General features: G+C 41.3%; 1 protein-coding gene across 1 annotated transcript; it reads left to right on the forward strand.

Moving 5' to 3' along the window:
• Positions 1 to 2,663: 2,663 nt before the first annotated feature.
• LOC138357731 (uncharacterized) lies at positions 2,664 to 13,870 on the forward strand. The gene is made up of 2 exons (XM_069314724.1): positions 2,664 to 2,765; positions 12,425 to 13,870. Exons 1-2 carry the CDS (start codon positions 2,664 to 2,666, stop codon positions 13,868 to 13,870), a joined length of 1,548 nt encoding a protein of 515 aa, XP_069170825.1.
• Positions 13,871 to 14,418: the final 548 nt, after the last annotated feature.

Genomic DNA, 14,418 nt, shown 5'->3' on the forward strand with positions numbered 1-14,418 from the left:
TATTACGTGCCCCCCCCCCCCTTCCTTTTACGGAGCTAGAGGAACTTCCTAGAGAACAGAAGAATGTTCTCACATCTTTCTCGCTCTCTCTCTCTTTCGTCCAAGCGAGCCCTACCTCCCTTGGCCTAACACTGAGCTGCATTTAGCATGCAGAGGAGAGTATGGAACACTGAGAGTGTTCCATGCTCTCCTCTGGAATACTGTGTTGTCGTGAGGTTATTTTGAGATGATTTTGGGGCTTAGCGGCCCCGTGGCTCCGGTCCTCGACCAGGCCTCCTTTTTGTTACACATCCCAAGGAAGTAGCCGGAACACTCTCAGTGTTCTTATGGTTGGAACACTCAGTGTACCAACCATAATATTATCCCAAGACGCAAGGGGGAGCATTTAATCGAAAGAGATTCTCAGTGAGTCTGTACTCTGTTTTATTATTATTATTCGCACAAAGAAATCAACATGATATATCAATGAATCAGTTGAACCCATGAGGATGATTCGACCCTACACTATGGGTATTCCGCAACCCGTCTTCACACTAGGCAGTTTAAAACAGCGGCCGTCTTCCCCAGAAGCATACGTAAATTTTATCAATGTATCAAAAATTGGTTTATTCTCATATATAAATTAATATTATTATACATACGAATTCTATGTATAGTTAGGCAATTGTGATTCGAACAGAGGACGTGAGCTAAGCACTTGTTCCGAAAGTATTCGGACATCATCAGATGTGAGTTGTGGGTAAACTGTTTTTCTTTCATAAACAGGGGGGTTTGGCGGCTGGATTAACGAGCTTGGATCTTTGTATGCGAGGACGGGCTGCATTCCAAAGCCCACGCCTTATATTAAACCACTGAACCACAACATGCTAATGGCTCAAGGCGTGGGATCAGGAATACCCATGGTTCAGGTTCGAATCCTCCTCATGGTTTCAACTAATTTTCGTATTATTATTATTATTATTATTATTATTATTATTATTATTATTATTATTATTATTCGCTGTTTTATACACCACTTATTAGTTATTGAAAACCTGATTCTCATTTTATTCGTAGCTTGTATGTTGGAAATTTATTGAAAAGAATATTTCCTTATTAGTTAATTATTTACGAGATGTTTGAATTGTTGTATATTTTGTATCCTAAAGTGTTGCCAAAACAAGTTACAAAATTTACTTTATTTTGAACGAAACAATAGTTTAAACTGTTATGTTCGTGTGAAGGGAACATGTGTCTAGTTGACACATGTTGGACCTGTTGTTTGGTCTTTTATGCTTGAGGAGGGGAAGTTGTATGGCAGCGAGTGTATAGGATATACTTATTGTGGACTTAAACACATACACACACACATATATACCAGCAGCATCTCTTAAACACACATAACATACATAAGACACATAACTTTTGCCAGCAACATCTCGTTTGGTGTTGGAGAGTATGCATATGTCACATTGGGTCGAGAGGATAAAGTTTAACTCATTAGAATCTTGGCCCCTGACTTGAATTATTATCAACGAGTGAAAAAAAAAAAATGTCAGTGGACAAAAATCCCAACATTAGTGGTGGAAATGCATTGATCGATCTAATTTCTGAATTATAGAGTGTTTGTCATCTCTTCTGTGTCTAGATGACGCCTGACCCTAGATTGGCATGTAAATTTGTCTTCATAATTGATCTCCAACATTTTTTTACATTTCAAGATTTTCCTCGATCTGTCCACATAACCATTATGTTATGTGTAGAGATCTCTACACATAATGGTTATGTGTAATCATTATGTGTAGAGTTCGAAGGGGTAATGGTTGGTTAATCATGACTAACCTTATGCCAGGGCAGTAAAGTGGGAGAATGCTATTCATGATTAACCAAAAGTCAATAAAGTGTTTGTGGTGATGCATATTAAAGTTCTAACAGATTGTCTGAGGCTGGTTCTGTAAAGCTTGAAGGGGGGTTTATATATACTTTTATGTGAGGGAATTAAACCCAAATGACGCCTCGTTTTATCTCACTCCATCTGTCAGTTTTTCTCCCATCGCTTTCCGATACATTCATTGTTTCAATAGAACCCATTTCTTTTCTCGTTAATGTATTGCCTCATTTCTTTTAATCATCTCCCCTTCCCCGAGGCATTTCTCCGCTAATATATGCGCAAAGTTATCCGATTTCCAATTAATCATACTCAATATCAAGCAACTAGTTTGGCATCTCCAAGACTCAAGCCTCGAAGTCTGGTTTTATGAGAAAATGTGATAAGTTTTCGAGGTGATTTTGCTTTGATCAAAGCAAATGTTTGCTGACCTGTCCTCAGCAAACAATTACCTGGCGACCAAACACGCCCAACGCATGAGTTGTAATGCAGAAAATGAGGAATATTGCTACATGAATATGAAGAGAGAAGAATTGATTTTAATACGTGATTTAACATGATTTAAGCTCATATTCTAAATATTTAATTAAGATCTGAATCTTGTATCTCAAATGCTTCATTCGTCGTATTTTCTTGGAAGTTGAAAATTTGTTAAATTGTTTCTAGGTATTTTAAGGCATGCTCGCTCTGGTGATATTGTTGATCTTAATCATAAGTTTCAACCACAAACCAATCACCATATTCAACAACCCCACACATTCATCACCATATTCAACAACCCGTCACCATCACCAACATGGCTGTAAGCACTACCTCCCGGCCACAGCCTTACGACACTCGAAGATATGGTGACCATTATCACATAACCATTGCCAAAGAGAACATTTTGATGATCTTGGTAAGACGTCGTAACTGATCATCTTAAGTGACACTTAGAGGGCGAGAATTTTGGCTGGCGGAGACGCTGTGGCAACTGGAGACACGAGTAGTGAGAGATATCCAAATATCTAGAGATATCTATAGCCAAATATAGAGATATCTATATAAAAAAAAAATGTCTTTTGGATATAGTGATAGAAAACTGAGGAATAATAACGGCATAGAAAACGTGATAGGGAATATATAACCCTGAACTCAGTTGGTATTAAAAAAAATGTTCAATGGATGTGGTTATGAAATTTTGCTTTATCTATGAGATAAAGCAAAATGTTACAACTGAACTGTTTTTTTATTGATAATGAAAATACTAAATGAACATTTTGACAATAATTTTGCATCACGTGATATAGATTTAACATCGCATAACTTACCCGAGTTCTTCGTAACATTCAAAGATTCGCAAATCTGAAAAAAATAATGTATTATTTATGTTCCCTTATCCCATTCTATTTTGCTCACATATTTATGAGGTTACTGACCACCACCCGTGACCTTTGGCCTCATAAAAATGTCTGCTGGAGACTTTATTGGTGATTCAGTATTAAGGCGTCTCTAACCCCAGCAGACAGCCGCTACTGGTCCACTTTATATATTGTGGAGGGTGGAGAACAACTCTCTCTCAGCGGGCAAATGTCCGCACTAACCGGTTAATCGCTTCCCATTAAAAATGAGGTTCCCAGTTCATGTTGAAAAACCGAGAGCAGCTGGTGTGAAAAATGCCAATCTTTATTTTTTAGCTAAACACGTTTGTTCGGGTTAAATACTCTACAATGACGATCACTGAGGTTACTTTGAGGTGCTTCCGGGGCTTAGCGTCCCCGCGGCCCGGTCGTCGACCAGGCCTCCGAAGCTAGATATTGTGCCTAAGTATGAATGTCGTGTTTGGGGGGACACAACATTCCAAAGGTGTGAGTACCTCTGGAGAGCATCAACCACTTTGGGTGGATGATAGAGCAACGGTTTCACTTCATGCAGGTCGGCGTTCAATCCGCTGACCGTCCAAGTGGTTGGGCACCATTCCTTCCCCCTCCGTCTCATCCCAAATCCTAATCCTGACCCTTTCCCAGTGCCATACAGTTGTAGAAGCTTGACGCTTTCCCCCTGATAATTTTTTTCTCTCCCTGGAGGAACACTATTGAGCGTAAGGGTCGAATTTTATGCGATGTGGCGCCATTCCTACTGACTATATCCTTGAAATAGAATGTTTAAGAATTACTGGTTAATGTATAGGGAGCGTTATAAGGGGGAAGGGGGAGGGGTCGGCCTCAGTATTCCCCTTGAAGGCGGTTCGGCCCCTATGCCACCCCGTCCTCCTAAGGTTCCCCAACGTCAAGAATTTAAAGTGTCCTCTCCTAACCTACCAGAGGACCCAAAGCAAAAAACGGGACAATACGTCACTTTCGCGAGCCGCTTCCATTTTCTAGTACGACAATTTTTGGTCTTATGTAACGCATACGAACGAAAAGCGAAAGTTCCCTTTTCGCTCATACAAATAAAAGTTCTTTATATGAGGACAGGTTGCCTATACACCCTGTACATGAAGTCGACAGTTATGAAATGTTATGTTTCAAGTCCATAGAGTTTTAACATTTTTTTAATTCTGTGCGTCACAGTGGTTGCAAGAATCAGGTTGGGTTACCGTTACCTGTGGCAGGTGGCTGCAGGTGACGGGTCTCCCAATCCTGAGCACTCCAGTTGCAAACTCTGTGAGCAGGAACTACGGCACGATCTCCCGCACTACATCACTGAATGCCCAGTTATTAGACCTTTCAGACCAGTTGGCATGAGGTACCTGGAGCTTTGCAATTACTTTATTCACTCTCGTATTCTTGAAGATATCCTCACAGTGTAACCAAAATTTGCCAGTGCAGGCTACTAAACACATGGCTCTGTATGACTAACCATCCTGCGAGATGGGGACTTTTATTACCACTGCTACCTTATTCACTCTTGTGTTGATGATATCCTCAAAATGCATCCGGAGTCTGCCAGTGCAGACTGCTTATCACATGCCTCTGTATGACTAACCATCCTGTGTGATGGGGATTTTTTAGCATCACCTAGTTAGCTTTTTAGACACACTGTACTCCACTTCATATAGTCTAGGGTAGCTGCACTAATGCAGATGTACCTCATGTATTAATAAAAAAAAAAAAAAGGCTGGTGGGATGAGTTGGCGTGAATAATGTAAAAAAACTAGTGATAGTGAGAATGAAGAACGAGAAACATGAGGTGAAGGAGAAAAGGTAGCCATGAAGAAATAATTATATTGAACATGTCTTATGAGGAAGAGGAATAGTGAGGCGATAAATAGTCTACGTCCAATCTGCTTCAATAACTGAGATTTGAGAATTAATAACAATGTCAGTTACAACATATAGATATACAAGAAGTTATTCTATACAAAAATATTAATAATACACACAGAAATCCCAATAACTTGATATATATATATATTAGGCGCATCTGGGAACATCCCGTGCATTGGTTCGATCCCTCATCACAGCCCTTGTGGATTTGTTTATAATTAATAACTCATTATTAACGAGCACTAAATTGACAAACAAATAAACTAATAAAATTATCATATAGTCTCAAGTTATCTTTAAATACTATAATTTATCTTTTAACAAATTATATGTAAACAACACAATTTAAAATACCTTCATCAACTTATATCTGTTAAACATACAAGTTTGAAGACCCATAACGTCAGAATCTTTCAAGAACTCTTAAATTCGTAACAAATAAGAACCCATCAAGTTATCACCAAGAATTAATGGCAGCGTTGCGGAGCAGTAAATTGGAAGTTTTTCAAACAGGCGACGACACGGGGGACCATAACTTGGCCAGCGAACAAAGACGTTGTTTGCTGGAAGCGGGTCACTACTTTGTTGACAGTGGTTGACTCAACTACTTAGTTGACAGTGGTTGACTCAACTACATAGTTGACAGTGATTGACTCAACTACATACTTGACAGTGATTGACCCAACTACATAGTTGACAGTGATTGACTCAACTACATAGTTGACAGTAATTAAATCAACTACATACTTGACAGCGGTTGACTCATAAGAACGAACGGGTTTGGGTGAGCGTGTGGATGTCAAGGAGCTTGGAGATAACATGTTGTTGTTGTTATAGATTCAGCTACTCAGAACAAAAAGTTTTCCAAGTAGCACGGGCTATGGTGAGCCCGTAAGCGGAGGCTCTTTGGAGCTATTATCTGTATCAATAACTGATACTGGAGATCTGGGGATGGGGTCCGTGGCTTCCTGGAGATAGTACTACCAGTCAATGTTAACTACAGCTCATCTTCCGGGTATTAGGTTACGTGAAGTGGGTTATTAACGTAGGTGAAGAATGAGAAAATCGACAGGAGCCGTGGCGAAGTCTCGAACCTATGCACCTGGGTATTGGTCCGCCCTTGTGCCAGCGTGATTTATCACGATAATGTGATTTCAGTGAAGAATTAATTAGCTTATGTTAAGATTGGTCAATTAGTTACTTTAATAAGACATTAAGTTTGATCAGTATTAGTTAGGCTTGGATTACATAGATAAATTGGGTTATGAAGATTAAGTTAGGTTAAAATAGGCTTGTTTAGGATAAGTTAAGCAAAAATACGTTAATTTTGGTTAATTTAAGTTAGTTTAAGTAAGGCCTAATACATGAATCTAAACAAAACAGTTGTGAACGAAGCATTTAGTCTTAAGATGACACCCGGGGAAGCTGTATAATTAAACAAGTAAAAAGGCTTCACTACAAGGGATATCTTAAATATAAACGATTAAAGGAAATAATAACATAAAACTAAATATGCCGCATTTTGTCTCCGTTACCAGCGAGAGAGACGACTCGCATCCTGCGTTCCTCAGCGAACTAACATCACGATGCAAGCCAGAAATTGTAGTCGTATTCCGTCACTCAAACCGACGTACGACACAGTTTTCCCACCAATAACGTCTAGGGGAGTATGACAAGTCATCACCCTATAATCATCACAATGAACTAAGAATTCATCCCTATTTTGAACGTTCGCGAAACTTGCCGTATATCCGTTTTTGTCTCACCACGAACAACATCGGATTATAGGTAGGAAAGTGTGTGCTTGAGTAATGTCATCAACGCTGCAATCATATATTCATTAGCCATAAACTGAATATTAATCGGATTACCGAGCCTTGCTCGAGGGCCCCCAGCAACATGGCATTATTCAGGCGTCCTGCATGGCAATTAGACTGCGGCCGCATGCAATGTTTGCCAGCACTGACAATATGCAATGTCAAATATTGCCATTCACTTGGCATAGTTTCACACAGGCGTTGCCTGCTGTCTCTTACCATATTTCACTCCACGGGGCTTCCATTTACTAAACTGTATAGGTTAAATGAACAAATCCACAAGGGCCGTGACGAGGATTCGAACCTACGTCCGAGAGCATCCCAGAAGCTGCCTTAATCGACTGAGCTACGACAGGGTATTGTCGTAGGTTGTTTCAATAGCACACTTTATTTCACCGTCTCATTCTACCTTTCCCTGAGTGTGAGTAAGCATTTGAACAAAGCTTCACCAAGCTAAGTTGTAGATATGGGTTATCACTTTAAATCATTGTTCCAGAATAAAGTAATTTCTTCGTTGTTTACGTCATTTTAAAATGAAAATGCCCAACTGTTATTGTGTTACATACTTATTGAACGTAGGTATTTCTCTGTTTATATGTATTAAGGGACTATCCGGCTTTGACAGGGTTTGGCTGTCTGTATCTCTCTCTCTCTTTCAATCTCTATTTCTTTAGCTCTCTATCTATATTTATCACTATATCTTTGTCTGTTTGGAATATTTATATCTATTTTATCGAGCTATTCTCACCACTAACCAGTTCATCGTTCTAGAGTGAGCGAAGAAACCCAACTGACGTCCCCTTCTCGATTTAATTTCAGACTTTCGTCTGAAATTAAAAATCTTCGTCTGATTTCATGAAAATCCCACGTTGGGGCTTGGGTTACAGCTTCATATTTCATAATATATATATATATATATATATATATATGTCGTACCTAGTAGCCAGAACTCACTTCTCAGCCTACTATGCAAGGCCCGATTTGCCTAATATGCCTAGTTTTCATGAATTAATGTTTTTTCGACTACCTAACCTACCTAATCTAACCTAACCTAACGTTTTCGGCTACCTAACCTAACCTAACCTATAAAGATAGGTTAGGTTAGGTTAGGTAGGGTTGGTTAGCTTCGGTCATATATTTACGTTAATTTTAACTCCAATAAAAAAAAATTGACCTCATACATAATGAAATGGGTAGTTTTATCATTTCATAAGAAAAAAATTAGAAAAAATATATTAATTCAGTAAAACTTGGCTTATTAGGCAAATTGGGCCTTGCATAGTAGGCTGAGAAGTGAGTTCTGGCTACTAGGTACGACATATATATATATATATATATATATATATATATATATATATATATATATATATATATATATATATATATATATATATGTATATATATATATATATATATATATATATATATATATATATATATATATATATATATATATATATATATTATTTTTTGGAAGTTATTGGTTATCTGCTTGTTATATATTCTGCAACTCTGACGCTAAAATAAAAGTATTTCTCACCTGAAAATCTGTCTCCACGTCGCTATCAATCTCTTCCGACCTGCCTGTTGTTCATCCATCTCTATTTTCATTGCTACCGCCTGTCCGCTTGTCCCGAGAGAGCAGCGACTAGCCTGACAGCCCTCTCGATATATATATATATATATATATATATATATATATATATATATATATATATATATATATATATATATATATATATATATATATATATATATATATGTCGTACCTAGTAGCCAGAACGCACTTCTCTGCCTACTATGCAAGGCCCGATTTCCCTAATTAGCCAAGTTTTCCTGAATTAATTTATTTTCTCTATTTTTTTCTTATGAAATGATAAAGCTACCCATTTCATTATGTATGAGGTCAATTTTTTTATTTGAGTTAAAATTAACGTAGATATATGACCGAACCTAACCAACCCTAACCTAACCTAACCTATCTTTATAGGTTAGGTTAAGTTAGGTAGCCGAAAAAGTTAGGTTAGGTTAGGTTAGGTAGGTTAGGTAGTCGAAAAAACATTAATTCATGAAAACCTGGCTTATTAGGCAAATCAGGCCTTGCATAGTAGGCTAAGAAGTGCGTTCTGGCTACTAGGTACGATATATATATATATATATATATATATATATATATATATATATATATATATATATATATATATATATATATATATATATATATATATATAATCAGGTCGCCAGACGTACTGACACCAGTTTATCTTCATGAAAACACTAGTTGGACTTCACGCTAATAATGTGTTCGAATATAATAATATATTCCTTGAGACGAGAGATCTGTCAAGACCTTCTGTGTACTAAATACAGGTCTGGGATTGCGGTATGACTTTGATATAAATTTACTTTGTCAGTTACTGAGTTAATGGAATATACTTAGTATATAAAGAACAAATCCCCAAGGGCTGTGACGAGGGTTCGAATCTACGTTCGAGAGGATCCCAGACGCTGCCTTTCATTTGATGCTTCACGCTATTGTGATTTCTGTGTGTACTTATATATATATGTGTGTTGAATTTTTTTTACGTCCGGAAACACAATTTCAGAGCTGGAAGCATATCTTCGGGGCCTGGAAGCACATTTTCAGGGCCTGGAAACAGATCTTCACAGCCAAGAAACAGATCTTTTCAGCCTGGAAACAGATCGTCACAGACTGAAAACAGATCTTTACAGCCTGGAAAATGATCATCATAGCCTGGAAACAGATCTTTTCAGCCTGGAAACAGATCATTTCAGCCTGGAAACAGATCGTCACAAACTGAAAACAGACCTTCATAGCCTGGAGACAGATCTTGAAACATGTCTTCACAGGTTGACGACACCCAATCACGGCCTGACAACATCTCTGGCGGGAATCCTGAAGCCAACTAAGCAGTGGGAGGATCACCAGGGAGCTCCAGGAAGTCGTCGGCAATCACCAGCAGCAAGCTGGAACCCTGGAAACACAAACCGAAACTGTCTCTATTTTACGCTTGTTACAACTTGTAATAAAGTTGTTACATCTTGGCTTAACGTGTTTATGACGTATTAGAACGTTGTTACAACTTGCTATATTGGTTGTTATAACTGGTTAGGAGGTGTTAAAACTTGTTCGAACGTTGTACCAACGTTGTAGTTTCAGTGTGTGTTTGTTTGGCGGGAAAGATCTCGTTATAATGAGACGACTCCCGAGACCTACCTTAAAAGCCAGCCTAACACTGGAGTTAATACACCTCTTCATCAACCTTAGGTTAGGGAACTACCTAGGCTAATGACTCTACCACGAATCGTCCAACCCAGCCTCAGGTTTAGATAGTACGTTGTGTAACTATCTTGAGGTTATCTTGAGATGATTTCGGGGCTTTAGTGTCCCCGCGGCCCGGTCCTCGACCAGGCCTCCACCCCCAGGAAGCAGCCCGTGACAGCTGACTAACACCCAGGTATGTGCCATATAGTACACACGTTTGATGTACTAAGGAATTAGATAGTGGAATTTTGTACTATTCACTTTAAAAAAAAGAGTCCGAAAAAAATGAAGCCAAAATACAAACTTAAATATTCCTAGGCCTAGTGAAGCACACATGTGTATTATATTAGGCCTCAGTGTGTATTAGGCCTCAGTGTGTATTAGGCCTCAGTGTGTATTAGGCCTCAGTGTGTATTAGGCCTCAGTGTGTATTAGGCCTCTGTGGGTATTAGGCCTCAGTGTGTATTAGGCCTCAGTGTGTATTAGGCCTCAGTGTGTATTAGGCCTCAGTGTGTATTAGGCCTCAGTGTGTATTAGGCCTCAGTGTGTATTAGGCCTCTGTGTGTATTAGGCCTCAGTGTGTATTAGGCCTCAGTGTGTATTAGGCCTCAGTGTGTATTAGGCCTCAGTGTGTATTAGGCCTCAGTGTGTATTAGGCCTCAGTGTGTATTAGGCCTCAGTGTGTATTAGGCCTCAGTGTGTATTAGGCCTCTGTGGGTATTAGGCCTCAGTGTGTATTAGGCCTCAGTGTGTATTAGGCCTCAGTGTGTATTAGGCCTCAGTGTGTATTAGGCCTCTGTGTGTATTAGGCCTCAGTGTGTATTAGGCCTCAGTGTGTATTAGGCCTCAGTGTGTATTAGGCCTCAGTGTGTATTAGGCCTCAGTGTGTATTAGGCCTCTGTGTGTATTAGGCCTCAGTGTGTATTAGGCCTCAGTGTGTATTAGGCCTCAGTGTGTATTAGGCCTCAGTGTGTATTAGGCCTCAGTGTGTATTAGGCCTCTGTGTGTATTAGGCCTCAGTGTGTATTAGGCCTCAGTGTGTATTAGGCCTCAGTGTGTATTAGGCCTCAGTGTGTATTAGGCCTCAGTGTGTATTAGGCCTCAGTGTGTATTAGGCCTCAGTGTGTATTAGGCCTCAGTGTGTATTAGGCCTCAGTGTGTATTAGGCCTCTGTGTGTATTAGGCCTCAGTGTGTATTAGGCCTCAGTGTGTATTAGGCCTCAGTGGGTATTAGGCCTAGGAAGGTTAGGTTAGTTTAGTTTGGATTTGAAACACAAATAGAAATTTTTTTCCGGTCTGTCCAAATTTAATATTTCCAATTTCAACTTTCTAATTGTGCTGAACGTCGATATATGTACTATGGTCCTCACAGCCTCACAACCTCACGGTAGAGCGACGGTCTCGCTTCATGCAGGTCGGCGTTCAATCCCCCGACCGTCCAAGTGGTTGGGCACCATTCCTTCCCCCCGTCCCATCCCAAATCCTGATTCCTTCTAAGTGCTATATAGTCGTAATTGCTTGGCGCTTTTCCCCTGATAACTCCCTCCCTCCCCTCACCACCACTACAAGTACTAACAAAACAGGATGATGGGCTGAACATTCTCTATATATTTCCCAAGTCTTCCTCTTCACTAAGGAAGACAGACTCTTACAATGTTAAATATGCAGTTTTATTGGGCTTGATGTGACGAGATAAATCACGCTTTTCGCTGTGTCTGTCAACATATTCGGAGGCATGAAGGAAGGGGATATAAATTATTATAAGTTACATTATATTAAATCATGTTAGGTGACGTGAGGATGTCGCCCCCAGTCGACATGCAGTCCATGTCAGCTGGGACATCACGTGTGTGTTAATGTGGGAGCTTTGCCTCAGAGTTGAGGGTGGTAGGATGTACCTAAGAATAAGCTGGCTTTTAAAGAGATGTACTCACTAGTACTCTTCTAGTTTTGCTGGCGGGGAGTTGAACTTTGGCTCTTTGGTCCCGCTTCTCCACTGTCCATCAACTGGTGTATAGATTCCTGAGCCTACTGGGCTCTATCAAATCTACATTTGAAATTATGTATGGAGTCTGCCTCTACCACATTACTGCCTAATTCATTTCAGTTATGCATTAGAGATAGTCGTCTTGTCTATATATTGAGATCGTTGTTGCTGATAATCACTAAGTGGGAATGCAAAGCCATAGGCGCAATTTGACTCAAGGATTCTTCTTTTGGTGTTGGGAGAGTTTTTCTTGAACATTTGTCCCCTACCCGCCCCCTGGACGTCAACCACAAACAAGTGCTCCTACCCGCCCCCTGGACGTCAACCACAAACAAGTGCTCCTACCCGCCCCCTGGACGTCAACCACAAACAAGTCCTTCTACCCGCCCCCTGGACGTCAACCAGAAACAAGTACTCCTACCCGCCCCCTGGACGTCAACCACAAACAAGTGCTCCTACCCGCCCCCTGGACATCAACCACAAACAAGTGCTCCTACCCGCCCCCTGGACGTCAACCACAAACAAGTCCTTCTACCCGCCCCCTGGACATCAACCACAAACAAGTCCTTCTACCCGCCCCCTGGACATCAACCACAAACAAGTCCTTCTACCCGCCCCCTGGACATCAACCACAAACAAGTGCTCCTACCCGCCCCCTGGACATCAACCACAAACAAGTGCTCCTACCCGCCCCCTGGACATCAACCACAAACAAGTGCTCCTACCCGCCCCCTGGACGTCAACCAGAAACAAGTACTCCTACCCGCCCTCTGGACGTCAACCACAAACAAGTCCTTCTACCCGCCCCCTGGACATCAACCACAAACAAGTGCTCCTACCCGCCCCCTGGACGTCAACCAGAAACAAGTACTCCTACCCGCCCCCTGGACATCAACCACAAACAAGTGCTCCTACCCGCCCCCTGGACATCAACCACAAACAAGTGCTCCTACCCGCCCCCTGGACATCAACCACAAACAAGTGCTCCTACCCGCCCCCTGGACGTCAACCACAAACAAGTCCTTCTACCCGCCCCCTGGACATCAACCACAAACAAGTCCTTCTACCCGCCCCCTGGACATCAACCACAAACAAGTGCTCCTACCCGCCCCCTGGACATCAACCACAAACAAGTGCTCCTACCCGCCCCCTGGACATCAACCACAAACAAGTGCTCCTACCCGCCCCCTGGACATCAACCACAAACAAGTCCTTCTACCCGCCCTCTGGACATCAACCACAAACAAGTGCTCCTACCCGCCCCCTGGACGTCAACCACAAACAAGTGTTCCTATCCGCCCCCTGGACGTCAACCACAAACAAGTGTTCCTATCCGCCCCCTGGACGTCAACCACAAACAAGTGTTCCTATCCGCCCCCTGGACGTCAACCACAAAGTGCTCCTACCCGCCCCCTGGACGTCAACCACAAACAAGTGTTCCTACCCGCCCCCTGGACGTCAACCACAAAGTGCTCCTACCCGCCCCCTGGACGTCAACCACAAACAAGTGCTCCTACCCGCCCCCTGGACGTCAACCACAAACAAGTGTTCCTATCCGCCCCCTGGACGTCAACCACAAAGTGCCCCTACCCGCCCCCTGGACGTCAAACCCATGCGTCATTTCCCTCCAAGAAGCTGAAAGACCTTGTCACGAGGGACATTTGAACAAAGGAGCTTTCGGGCTGTCAGCATCTGAGGCAGCTGTAGCAAGCGTGGAACGGTGGCATAATCAGCCTGCATTATGCAAATCCCTGCGGGAAGTGGAGTGCTATATCGTGGAATCAATGAGAGCGAAGACAGTCACAAGGAGCCGAGGGGACGGAGGTCACAGTACCACTATAAATTTATTTCCAAATGGTAATTTTTTTTGGGGGGTCTTTTTTTTGGTTTGCCTTTGGAGCTCCATGTGCTTATTTTCCGATGTTGGAATATACGTTTTTGGGGACGTATATGGGAGAATATGCCCCGGGATTTTTAGGGGGATGATTAGTTAATCATCCCCCTAATGTTCCTTAATTAAGATTAAAAGGGTTAGGGGGATGGAGCAAGGGTTTTCAGTAACTATACCCGCCAAACACACACCGAAACTACAACGTTGATACAACATTCGAACAAGTTTTAACACCTAACCAGTTATAACAACCAATATAGCAAGTTGTAACAACGTTCTAATACGTCATAAACACGTTAAGCCAAGATGTAACAACTTTATT

The sequence above is a fragment of the Procambarus clarkii genome, chromosome 7 (assembly GCF_040958095.1).
Source record: "Procambarus clarkii isolate CNS0578487 chromosome 7, FALCON_Pclarkii_2.0, whole genome shotgun sequence".
NCBI lineage: Eukaryota > Metazoa > Arthropoda > Malacostraca > Decapoda > Cambaridae > Procambarus > Procambarus clarkii.

Bases quoted from the DNA above. Each gene is read 5' to 3' on its own strand.
- LOC138357731 (XM_069314724.1), top strand. From the start codon at position 2,664: ATGGCTGTAAGCACTACCTCCCGGCCACAGCCTTACGACACTCGAAGA. The intron at 2,766-12,424 runs GTAAGACGTCGT...ATTTGACTCAAG, and splicing joins AGAACATTTTGATGATCTTG to GATTCTTCTTTTGGTGTTGG.